General features: G+C 38.7%; 3 protein-coding genes across 4 annotated transcripts; 1 reads left to right on the forward strand and 2 right to left on the reverse strand.

Annotated features, from left to right (window-relative positions):
- The first annotated feature begins 195 nt into the window (after positions 1-195).
- Positions 196-1,488, forward strand: LOC135141229 (large ribosomal subunit protein eL19-like). Its single transcript, XM_064072124.1, has 3 exons — positions 196-367; positions 671-777; positions 825-1,488. Exons 1-3 carry the CDS (start codon positions 363-365, stop codon positions 1,310-1,312), a joined length of 600 nt encoding a protein of 199 aa, XP_063928194.1. The 5' UTR covers positions 196-362; the 3' UTR covers positions 1,313-1,488.
- Positions 1,478-6,055, reverse strand: LOC135141228 (WASH complex subunit 4). Of its 2 annotated transcripts, XM_064072123.1 has the most exons (16): positions 5,867-6,055; positions 5,689-5,816; positions 5,480-5,639; positions 5,263-5,435; positions 4,988-5,212; positions 4,704-4,940; positions 4,360-4,536; positions 3,972-4,304; positions 3,839-3,923; positions 3,544-3,782; positions 3,163-3,494; positions 2,878-3,107; positions 2,459-2,719; positions 2,206-2,413; positions 1,821-2,163; positions 1,478-1,699 (listed from the first exon to the last, which is right to left on the reverse strand). In XM_064072123.1, the coding sequence occupies exons 1-16, from the start codon at positions 5,916-5,918 to the stop codon at positions 1,643-1,645; spliced, it is 3,240 nt and encodes a 1,079-aa protein (XP_063928193.1). In that variant the 5' UTR covers positions 5,919-6,055; the 3' UTR covers positions 1,478-1,642. The 2 variants fall into 2 exon arrangements, with proteins under 2 accessions (XP_063928193.1, XP_063928192.1); XM_064072122.1 differs by having other exon boundaries at positions 1,821-2,413; positions 5,867-6,054.
- A 2,844-nt stretch (positions 6,056-8,899) lies between these two features.
- LOC135141554 (potassium voltage-gated channel protein Shal) lies at positions 8,900-11,713 on the reverse strand. Its single transcript, XM_064072763.1, has 3 exons — positions 10,298-11,713; positions 10,073-10,235; positions 8,900-9,999 (listed from the first exon to the last, which is right to left on the reverse strand). Exons 1-3 carry the CDS (start codon positions 11,410-11,412, stop codon positions 9,562-9,564), a joined length of 1,716 nt encoding a protein of 571 aa, XP_063928833.1. The 5' UTR covers positions 11,413-11,713; the 3' UTR covers positions 8,900-9,561.
- Positions 11,714-11,728: the final 15 nt, after the last annotated feature.

Raw genomic sequence — 11,728 nt, forward strand, 5'->3', positions numbered from 1 at the left:
TATGATTATCATTATTGTTCAGAACTGTTGCTTGCACAATTTTGAATCTGCACGATTATCTCAAGATATGTATATCTGAAATTTCAAAAATATTCGCTGCATAGTTTCAGAAATTACGTGTCTAATAATAAGCGGCAACAGACAAGAGACAGACGGAAATGGGCCACCTATTTGTGCACATTCTAGGAAACATTCAACTTAGAAAAACATAAAGAAGTTGGACTATTGATCAAAATGCATACAAAATTGTGGTGTATTGTGGGTTCTCTATTTTCGCCGAAAACGTCAAACACCAAACGTCAAAGTAACGCGTGGTTTCGATTTCTTGTAATTTTTTTACACGTGCTGCAGTCGCGGTAGCAATGAGGTATGCCTTACATTAATTAGTATTATTATTATTCGTAAAAAAATAATAGTAAAATTATTAGTTGTTGTCAAATCGTATGTATATATTAATAATTGTTTCGTATATTTTTTAATTATAAATCCCAATAGTCAAAAAGAGCCCCAGATGTAGTGTAACAGTAGTCATACGCATTTTTGTCTAGTATTTTTGCTAATTCCGTTCCAAAAAACACCTTATTTTAAGAATTTACGTGTTATGTTTTACTTTTTTGTATCTATAATCCAATATTGCACCACAAAAAATTAACATAACCTCACTTTGCAGTTCGCTAAAATTGCAGAAGAGGCTCGCAGCCTCGGTTATGCGATGTGGGAGAAAAAAAGTCTGGTTGGACCCTAACGAAATCAACGAAATTGCCAACACAAATTCAAGTAAGTCTACAAACACACTGAATAAAGTACAAATAACAATATTCCAGGACAGAACATCCGGAAATTAATCAAAGATGGTCTCATCATTAAGAAACCCGTCGCCGTACACTCCCGTGCCCGTGTCCGCAAGAACACGGAAGCCAGAAGAAAAGGCAGACATTGTGGCTTTGGTAAAAGAAAAGGTACTGCAAATGCGCGTACCCCTCAAAAAGAACTGTGGACCCAAAGAATGCGGGTCTTGAGGCGACTGTTGAAAAAGTACAGGGAAGCCAAGAAAATTGACAGACACTTATACCACAATCTGTATATGAAAGCCAAAGGCAACGTTTTCAAGAATAAGAGAGTTCTTATGGAGTACATCCATAAGAAGAAGGCTGAGAAGGCTAGAACAAAAATGTTGAATGACCAAGCTGACGCACGCAGATTGAAAGTCAAGGAGGCCAGAAAACGGCGAGAAGAACGCATCGCTGCTAAAAAATTAGAAGTACTGCAGAATTATCAACGGGAGGACGAGGCCGCAGCAGCCAAGAAGTAAAATGTCATATTTATAGCCCTGTATTGATTATCTGGATATTTATACCACGTGATTAAAAATAAATGTAATGGTGACACGAAGTCAAGGACGTTTGTCTACTTGTCTAAATTACACTTGTTTTTTAATCACACCATGTATACCCATTTACATAAATTGAAATAAACATTTACGAAACATACGTATTTTATTTTAAAAAGCGTACACAAAACATTGGTGTTTGATAAAATATAAAAAGAATGCCAAACAAAAATGGAATGTATATATGAAGTATGCTTATAATTGCACTAAAGTCGTATTTGTGGTTATCGATAGTTGACTGCACAAGCATGATCATGTTTGAAAAAAGATTCTGGCACTGCTGAAGCTATAATAGAGTAGGCGGAATTCCTGAAAAAGAACACACTTGTAGTAGCCAGAAAATTTACAATGTGAGGTTAGAATAACACATAAGAAGCGACAAACGTCACGTTTCAACTACTGCTGTGATTACTTTTTTTATCACACTTACGCGTTCGAACGAATTAATCCTCTTTTCTGACAATTGCAAAGTTTGCTGCAATTTATCATCTTGTTTACTGGCGACAGCTTTTTGTTCCTCGATTTTCTTTTTGTCTTGCTCGAATTTCGCTTGAACTGAATGGAACCAATGTAGCGAGTTTAATTGGCTTTCTTGTCCCAAAAGTTCGATGATGTAGGCGAGTCCAATAACGAATCCATCATTGGTGAATGCAGCATCGTTTTTATTCTTTTTATTCAACCTTTCCTTACATGTTAAAGAATGTTCAACAAAATTTATTGTCAACGGTGGCACGATTATATAAAAATTCTTCAAGTGTATATTACTAGGATTTCTGAAAACTGGTATAAAAACTTTAACAAGTAGTTTAAAATACTCTGTTGCTTCCTCAAAATTTTCAACTAGGTTCTTTATATCACTCATGAAACAGTTCGCCGCTTTTTTCGTTAATTCTGAGGGTTCTTCTTGAGTTATAAGCTCATTGAGTTGGTCGATTTCTTTAAGGTTGGGGATAAAACAAGTGCTATCGGCTAAAAATCGGCGACCACCCGACCGAATCAATCGGACGTACCCCATCGCGTTACCTAAAACCCACATTCTAGAAAAATTCGCCAAAAAACAAAACCTACCAATCTGGGTTATCAGTTTCCTAAAAAGGTCCAAGTAACTCAGACCCGTTTCATTCAAACCCAGGTTTCTGATCCCGATATTGAACTTGTCCGCGCGCTCGTACGGATACATCTGAATCAAATCCACCTTATGTTCGGAGAAAAAACGCATATCCTTCAATAAGCGCGACTTTATGTGCTCGTCGAACATAAATTGCGAAAAAATATAAAACTTCTTTTGCAAAAACTGGTAGGTAAAATTTACCGTTGTGTTCATGATACCTGAAACACAAAAATGTTATATATATATACATCCAAAAAAAATTGACGACCTATTTTTGCAAAATCATACAATTTTAGAACGTAAATTTAAAATCTAGGGAGAAAACCATAAAACGTTCGTACTCGTGAGAAATGACTGTATTTTCATATTTCAATACCTATTCCATGCGTGCGGATGGAGTTAGCAACGTGGGAAATATTAATCGTGTTCAAATGTTTGTTATTGCTCGATTCCTCTACGAACACTTGATTGTTCAGATTGTAGAGATATTTCCCAACGAAAACATTAATATTCCGCATGATTTCCAAAACATCGAGGCCTTGTTCAAGTGTTTGCATTGGAAGATTGTCTTCTACGGTTTCCAAGCTATATTGAAGTCGCGCCAGTCTGTAATAATTTTTCGTCAGACCCAACTTAGTCACATGAACCTACTATATCTCACCTTCTCATTTCGCCGTAGGTTTTCCAATCGTGTAAAACCACCGTTGTAAGGTTATAGAACATGGTGCTCAAATAATGTTCGGTTTCTTTTTTTATACTAATGTAATACTTATCCATTCTGGCAGGGCTAAATTTGGAAAAGTTCAAAGAAAGCGTGTTTTTGAACGGGTCGGATGGAGGTAGTTGTAAATGTAGATGTGTTTGAAGGCGCAAATTAGTTTCAACAATTTGATTTAACGGTCCAAATAAGTCTTTCTTAAGACAGGTGTCAGTCGATGCGGAGACTTTTTCTCCGGCAATAAGAGCACAATCACTTAAAGCACTGAGTATTAACTAAAAACAGGATTAACAGGTACGTCTGTGAAACAAATATAGTACTTACATAATATCTAGATAGGTCAGCTTTGGTTTCAATCAGTTTTGAAAAATATACAGGCAACATATAAATCTGGTGCCAATATAAAAAAGAGCAATCACATAGTCGATTTAATATAGAATGTACACAACAAATTAACTCTAAACGGTTTATCACAGACCTTATCTCAGTTAAATGATCGTAGGATAACCCACTAGCCGACAAAGACAATTTCGCTATTAAAATTCGTTGGCTCGTGTTTGGCCCTACAACACCACACCAAAAATAGCAACAAAACCAATACTTCACTTCCATCAAGTACCTTTTAAATTTTGCTCGCAAACACTCAGAGCTGACAAAACGTCCAACTGTTGTTCTTTATACGATTTTTCCTGAGTTAAGCTTTTCTAAAAGCACACAATCATTCCACTCACTTAACCCTTAAAAGCACTTACACGAATATGTCGTAGCAAAGTTAACGCTTTGTGTGATAAATGTTGCGAAATTAATGAAATGATGTACACAAGCGGCAACAACTTCTTATGAAAAATGAACTGAAAACATTTCAGTATTTCAACGAGGCGGCAAAGCGCCAAGAGCACGGACTTTGCCATAGGCCGCCCTTTATCAGCATGTAGATTTGTTATCCACTTGACCACTTCGCTGATTTTTTTAACTAACTTAATCCCTTCAATCAACAAATTGGACGTTTCTTGCAAATGTTTCACTTCAAAACTTGTTAAATTTTTTTGGGTTAGTCGATCGATTTCTATCATCCAGTGACAAGCCTAGAAATATTTTCATCACCCGATGGAGTGATGTTTTTCATATATATTGTTTTACCTGTAAAGACAACAGATGCGATTCTTTGGGCAAGCTTTGGCTTCTCAAGGCGATTTTTGTGAGTCTAATGTTATCTACAGTTCTTTCGTCTATAAATTTACTCAACGAAGGTATATGTTTTAACAGGAAATGTTCCGGGTACCATAAAATATTTCCGCAGAGTGTACAAGCAGATGCCTATTAATTTTATTCGTGAAAATAGCAGAAGATCGAATTTCCGTTAAATCTTTCTGTGCGTCATGACATCAGTTTCGTTTCTCAGCAATCTACTTATAGTGTTTAGTGTGAAGTTACAGAAAGATTCAACGAATTTCACGTCTCATGAGCGCCGAAAAAATAATTACCTTTTTATTGACTTCTAACAATCTCTTGACTAATTTTTTGTCAGTGGCACCAAACAAGTAATGTTCCAAGACTACGAGTGCGTTCACTTGTAGCCAAACTTGCGTAAAAAATATATTTTCTTCATCTTTTTCTAACTCGTTTAACAACTGACTAATATATGCGGAAATTTCGTTTGAAAGACTGCTGTTTTTTATAGTTAAAATAATTTTTTCGTCGATGCATTTGTCTAGTGCGTTCTGTAAATGAAAATTTTATTTCAATTGTGGTAATTTCGGGAGCTAACCTTGAAAATATTTCCTGTTAGAAGGGTGTTATCAATATTAGCTAGGTGTTTATCAAGAGATCGAACTTGTTCGCGGGTCATTTGATATTTGGAAGGATTATGTACAATGCCCTTAATAGAGCGCCAATAAAGTAACCAATGATCTTTTAACAAGCTGTGGGACGAAAATAAACTATCAAAAGTCAACAAACAAACTAATAACTCAGCTAAACAATCCAACAATTCCTGAAAATAAAACTTGTAATCAAATAGCAACTAGATAACCAAAAACATACAGGAAAACATGCACCAGAACTTATGGTATTGTATTCTCTACCCAAAATCGCGCATAACTGTTGGAATAACAAATTAATAACTTGATGGCAACGCTCAACAAAACAATGAATTTTTTGTAAAACTTCAACAATGGAAGACGCTGATTGTAAATTCTCCCATGTTGTATTTTTTCCTGAAACGTTTCACTAGACTACGACGTGACCCATTTTCTCTTACCTTCTCCATAGAAAACAAAAATGCTGTAATAACCACGAGCCTCCTCAACTAACAAATTAATTTCCTCGCAAACCGCCGCTAAACTTGCCAAAATTCGACTCAGCAATTTATTATCAGAATGCACTAAATGTAACAATGATATACTTTCGGTTTTCAAGCTCTAGAAGTGTTAGAACGTATACAAAGCAAGTATGTTTATTTTTCCTAACCTGTAGTAAAATTGGTTCCAAGCGCACATTTGAGTTATTGGCTAACGTATCTTTGAAATTATCTAATTCAGCGCTGTATTTATCTAGAAAATTACCATACTGCAGCAACTGTACTTCCCCAATTAAGCCTAAAACGATTTTTATCAATTTGCGTCAAAAGTTAGGTTATGTCACTTACGGTGAGTTTCAGCATTTAATTTTTTCTCGGCTACATCTCGCGGCTCAAGCATTTTATTAATCTATTGTTGCACACTTTTTTCTCTTAACACATAGTTTTCTAACGAAATAATTGTACTACTTCATTTAAAAAGAAAAATAATTTTGTGACAGCAACTGCCAACTTAAAAACGCCTTTGACAGATGAGTCCAGTGGCGTACCAAAATAATAACAATTGTTTTGTATGATTTATTGGTGAGTGTAAAAAGTACATGCTATAGCAAAAATAACGTACATTATAAAGTCGTGCTATTACGGAATGGAATCACGCAACCGTCGAAGTTCGAGTCTTTTTCTTTTTTTGGCTTCATACGCTTCCTTGTTGTAGTTTGCGTATCTGTACAACCGTCTGAGTAAAGCAAGTCTGCGCCGTTTTCTCCGCTTTCGTTTCCTTTGGCGCCTTCGGCGACGTTTTTCACGACGCGCCTCAATTCTTGCTCTGATGTTCTCAAGCAGGATATGCTGGTCCAGCATCGTAGCCTATGAACATATTTTTTTTATTATATTTGTGACAAACAAAAAAAAATGTTAGTACTCTAGACAAAAATTTAAAAATGGCCTAGAACGATACAATTTTAAATGCAGTTACTTGTGATCCATGGACTCTTCTCGAATATGTATGCTTTTTTAAATCAAAATATATCTGAAAATTGTTTATTACATTTATGTCATTTTAATTAACCTGTTTTTCACTTACTGTTATAAAACTTCAAATTTTTCTTAGTTTGATTCGTTTCAAACGCGCTGTACAGCTACTGAAAAGCAAAAAAGATTTACAAGATTTAAGGGCTAAAATGTCTTACTGTCGTAGGCCTGGATTTCGTATAAAATTCACTTTGTTGTCAAAAATTTACAATATTTTAAGTAAGTTAGAAAACATTTTCAAAATCTCTACTGAAAAATATGTTGCAATAATTTAAAACCATCATTTTTCTTTAAAATATTGCCAAATATTTTCTTAATTAGTGGTTCTATTTTGGCAAAAATTTCAAAATTGTGTGGCGAAGTAAAAAAAATGTACGTTTTCAGTTATATTGGTCATATAAAACACGTGCAAGTATTTGTTTGCAAAAGTGGATTTACATTAATTGTTAAAGATATGATTGTCATATTAATATAATGTGACAAAGTTTATGTAGAATTAATTAAAGCGTCACTTTTTATGTATACGATGTAGTGTAATTTTTCTAAAAAAAAAATTGTCTCATATCAATCGCCTGAGAACAGCATAGTTTTAACGCAATTAGTAAAATACTAATAATATTTTATTAAAACGGTAACATATCAATAACATTCGCATTTAATGCTACAAATTTACTGTTTTAAAAACTGCGAATAAATATTAGTTTGTAAAGTAAATAATTATAACGTGAAAAAATGTTGCTTATATTATTTGCGACTGCGTCCATTAACTGCACATTTATTTCGGCAAGAAAAACATGAAATCGGCTCGTTTTAAAATTCAAGAACAAAATTCTATTTTTAAAGAAAGTAAGAGTTTTTCAAAAAACTCACCTTTGTTTCACACGAAGGTTAAACTTGGAATGGTTAATATGAGAATGTATTGCAGATAATAAAATGTTAAAACAACGTAGCCTCCTTCATAGAATTTCTTTATATGAACTTATCATACATACATGAGCAGTTAGTAATAAGTATGCGTTCTAGAACGACGTGATTTTTCATTTTGAACAATAACAAGAAGTATTGTAGAATTTTCCACAAATGTTCTATGTTTTAAGTCGGAAAAATATTTAAAAAAAATGTACACATGCAGTCAAGTCGGAAAATACGAGGCTCGCCTTAATAAATAAAATTCTGGTGGAAAGTTTTGGCGGTCGCAGAGACTTTATTAAGTAAAATCGGTGTAAAATGAGCTTACAAGGTTCAGCGTCAGGCAACCTTAAAACATTTTGTTTTTAAGATATTGCTAGCATAATAAACATTTTATAAAATGTTATGATCTACGCCAATGTTGCGAGTATATAAATATTACTCCTACCATACCGGATTAAACTAAACTTTCCAAAAATAATTCAGGGAAGCTTGCAGGTCTCGTGTTGATTTTAGCCTGCATTTGTCAAAAAAAAAAAATTGCCGAATTGGGCGCTAACCCGATGCGCGATGTTCGTAACGAGCCGTCGGCGTTAATGGCGGTATCGATTTCCGGTCAATTTATCTGATTGTTATTAATTTCCGGAATTTATCTGGCAATCGCATTTGTTTGGCAATTAGATGCAGTTAATTATGGAAATCGGACACCTACACGGCTCGCAAATAAGAAAAGAAACATCAATTTAGCACAAACAATGTCTAAATGCGTTTTTGATGAAGCACTTTCGCTGAAGCTGTAAAAATATTTAAGGGATCGAAAACAATTAGTCATTCGTTTTCTGTTTTATTGTTTATACACAGTTATTTTGAGCCGTCGAAGACGAAAGCTGACTTTCATAGGTGAAGCACTTCCGATGTTTACCGCGAAACGAATAACAAAAACAAAGAAAGCCGAACCTCGAGACGCAAAATATTTTTTCGGAAAAATTTACGGCCTATGTAAAATAAATATTTAGGGTAAGGGTAATAATGTATCATAGAAATATTTACTGTCGGGCACTTTGTGGTCTATTTGGACGAGGTCGGGGTCCGATTTAATTAACCGCAGCTGTTTTAATTTATCAGGAGTGGGATATGATTTAATGAAGAGCTCATCGATGGAAACGTCGGCGAATTGGCAGTGACGAAGCATTTCAAAAATCCGAAATGCGCATTTACAGGACGCAAAAACAAGCCAAGCCCGCATAGATTTAGCCCACTTTCGGGATGTTTTCCTTCGAATTGGCACAATAAATGGAGGTATTGATTTTCAGCGAGACCCACTTTTGTTACGTCACCGTAACTGTCGCATATAATCGCCTCCGGAGACCGGATTCTGCGATCCGGACTTTACTCCCGGCGTAAGGTGAGCCGGCGAAATGAAACGTAATGAAACTCTGATTAGATTGTGGAAAATTTATTGTTTAAACTATATAATCGAAACGAAACAATCATTTTAGAAGATGGTGGAGACAAAACAATGTGAAAGACAAATTCGTTAAGTTCTAGATATATAGGTATCTTGAAATTTTACAATGGCTACTTATGTTTTTTTATATGTATAGTTAACTAATTATTTTTACTGTAACACGTAACGTGTTCCTTCCTAATTAGTAAGACTGTAAAACGATTTATGTAATTACTAGTTATGTAGTAGTACGGCGTGAGCTCCAGTTTAAAGATGGCCTCTTAGACTCGCGCGAGGAGCCAGAATTCCGTTTCAGATGGACAGGAATGTATTAGACAGTGTCTGTGAAGAAGATAGAGAGAGATAGAACGATAGAACGGTCAGAGCTACGACGCGAGTCTATTCAATCAAAAAACTGAAGTGCAACCCTCTATATCTTACAATACACCATATAGTCTATGAAACGAGTGTAGAATGAGTCGGTTTATTGTGTAAGTACGTACATAGATCAACTGTCAGTTCATTTATCAGCTATATCACAATTTACACTACACACGTCAACACAATAGAATCGATGTTTGGAAAACGAAGAAAAGGGAATCGCGACCGAGACGCAACCACAAGGCGGGAGATTGATATGTTCCGGCCGACATGTCTAAAAGGACGCCTCCACAAGATAAGTGCCGTCCATACCACCGCCTGTTTGATTCGACTGTGCTGCCGAAGCTGCCGGCATGTACTTGCCGCAAGCCTGCTGGTACCTGCGTGGACAGCACCTGCCGCAGCAGGATTGAATCAACCCTATGGAGACCGCGGAGTGAGCGGGGCTCGCCATCGGGGACGGCGAGCCGGGACGCTTCGGGTGGCCGTTATACGGCACCTCGAGCTCGACGAATTCGCGGTCGGTCGTCTTCTCCAAGCACCGAAGCAAGTGGTGGTGCTGCAACTCGAATATGTCCTCCTCTCGGTAGTTGTCGTCCAGTTCTATCCCGGATTCCTGCGCGGCCAAACGGGCCTCTGCGGCCTTCTTTTTGCTGACAAAAGCCGCCCCCGATGACGCTTTCGCGATGCGAATGCGTGCCAAACGAGCTTTCTGCGGAACGAGAAAAAAAAGGTAATCGGATTAGGCGAGGCGGAATGAAAGGGAATGCGCGATAGGTACTTACTCTTTGAGCTTTGCGTTTGTCTGCTCTTTGATTCTGGTGGTAAATCCTGCTGAAATTGGAAACGATAACAGGTACGGGTAATGCGATTACGAGCACTCCGCTCAGGGAGCAAACTCCTCCCACGATCTTTCCCGCTATAGTGGCCGGGACCATGTCGCCGTACCTGGAAAAGAAGAAAGGGTTCGATTAGTTCCGGGGTTTCATGATGGGTGAGAATTTCGTTACCCTAGAGTAGTCATCGTTACGATCGTGTACCAGAAAGCAGCGGGGATGGAAGTGAAGTTGGTTTTGCCGACGTTCTTCTCTGCGTAGAACATGACCGTGGCGAAGATGATGATGGCCATGGCCAAGGAGAATACGAGGAAACCAAGTTCGGAAGCGCACGATTTGAGAGTGTAACCCAAGATGCGTAGACCTTGAGAATGACGTGAAAATTTGAAAATTCTGAAAACCCGGAAGACTCTCAAGGTAACGAAAGCACCGGAGACATCATCGTTGTCGGTGATGCCCAGGCCGATATAATAAGGTAGAATAGCTACAACATCAATAATGCTCATGACGGAGCGAACAAACTTGTATCGGTTAGGGGCTGCAAACATTCGTAATAAGTACTCAGCAGTGAAAATCATAACGCAAGCAGTATCCAAGCAGAAAAATACGATTTTGTATCTTTCGCCACACGGCAGGGAGCCTGCTCCTTGCGGTCGCCTGCCGCAAGGCACCGTCTCTACGACGTTTGCCATCACCGAAACGGCAATGAAGAAACCTGTCACGTAATAGAATACTAAAGCCGCCGTCGAGGTGTGCGGATTCTCGAAGGCCCGCCACATCTTCTGTCGTATATTGGTCAACTGTTGTAGATTTTGGTCGCCGTTTTCGGACAATTTATCGTCCATGAGTCTTTCTGCGTTCTCGCGCTTGCGGTCCCTGTAATCCTCGTAGCAGCAGTCGCCGATGACGTCCGGCAAGATACCGAAGAACGCCAGCTCTTCATCGTAGCTGGTGAGGCACTCGTGCTTCGGATAATGGAGCTTTCCCGTGCGATAGTAGTTGAGGATGTGTCTAAAGATGTCCGGATCGCGATCGAAAAAGTACTCCTTGCATTCCTCGTCGTAGAAGAATTCTCTCTCGTTCGAGCCCAAGAGGGTGTCTGGGTATTTCTCGAGCGTGTTCCGCCACGTCTCGAATCGCCGTCCCGACACGTTGATGAGCAGCTTCTCGTCGTCTGCCTTGCGTCGGTCCTTGGGGATCGGAGGCGGCGGGAGCGGGTGCGTGGCGATGGGCACCCAGCCGATGGCCGCCGCCCGGGCAAATGGCAGCCAAGCGGCGACCGAGGCCATACTGTGCGGCGGAATGTTCGCCCTGCTGGACTATTGTGCCACTAGGTCTCGGCCGATCGCTCACTCGCGCTGATCGCACACCCTCACCGTACCGTTCATTGCGGTCCAAGATGTCGAGGGAAGCCAAGGTCGAACGAAATCCGCTGCGTGCACTGCGGCCTGCTGGACTCGCAACAGTTCATAGCTGAGTCGGACGCGGGACTATTTCGGGCGCGAATATTTCCATGTTGTCGCGAGCGGCTCCAACACTGCTCACTGCGGCCGTCGGTGTCGTTCGTTACTGCGGTGTAGACGGCTGGGTCCAAACGAGCGACGC

This window comes from Zophobas morio, unplaced genomic scaffold (genome assembly GCF_036711695.1).
Source record: "Zophobas morio isolate AGI-343-1 ecotype UQ-CSIRO unplaced genomic scaffold, CSIRO_AGI_Zmor_V1 ptg000044l, whole genome shotgun sequence".
Lineage (NCBI taxonomy): Eukaryota > Metazoa > Arthropoda > Insecta > Coleoptera > Tenebrionidae > Zophobas > Zophobas morio.

What these genes read in the sequence shown, in the direction of transcription:
- LOC135141229 (XM_064072124.1), top strand. An exon ending in AATTGCCAACACAAATTCAA is followed by an intron (nt 778 to 824) that starts GTAAGTCTACAA and finishes ACAATATTCCAG; the next exon opens with GACAGAACATCCGGAAATTA.
- LOC135141228 (XM_064072122.1), bottom strand. Translation starts at nt 5,918, where the DNA reads ATGCTTGAGCCGCGAGATGTAGCCGAGAAAAAATTAAATGCTGAAACT. An exon ending in ATTAAATGCTGAAACTCACC is followed by an intron (nt 5,817 to 5,866) that starts GTAAGTGACATA and finishes AAATCGTTTTAG; the next exon opens with GCTTAATTGGGGAAGTACAG. An exon ending in CTGACCTATCTAGATATTAT is followed by an intron (nt 3,495 to 3,543) that starts GTAAGTACTATA and finishes TCCTGTTTTTAG; the next exon opens with TTAATACTCAGTGCTTTAAG.
- LOC135141554 (XM_064072763.1), bottom strand. Translation starts at nt 11,412, where the DNA reads ATGGCCTCGGTCGCCGCTTGGCTGCCATTTGCCCGGGCGGCGGCCATC. An exon ending in GTAACGATGACTACTCTAGG is followed by an intron (nt 10,236 to 10,297) that starts GTAACGAAATTC and finishes CTTCTTTTCCAG; the next exon opens with GTACGGCGACATGGTCCCGG. An exon ending in ACAAACGCAAAGCTCAAAGA is followed by an intron (nt 10,000 to 10,072) that starts GTAAGTACCTAT and finishes CTCGTTCCGCAG; the next exon opens with AAAGCTCGTTTGGCACGCAT.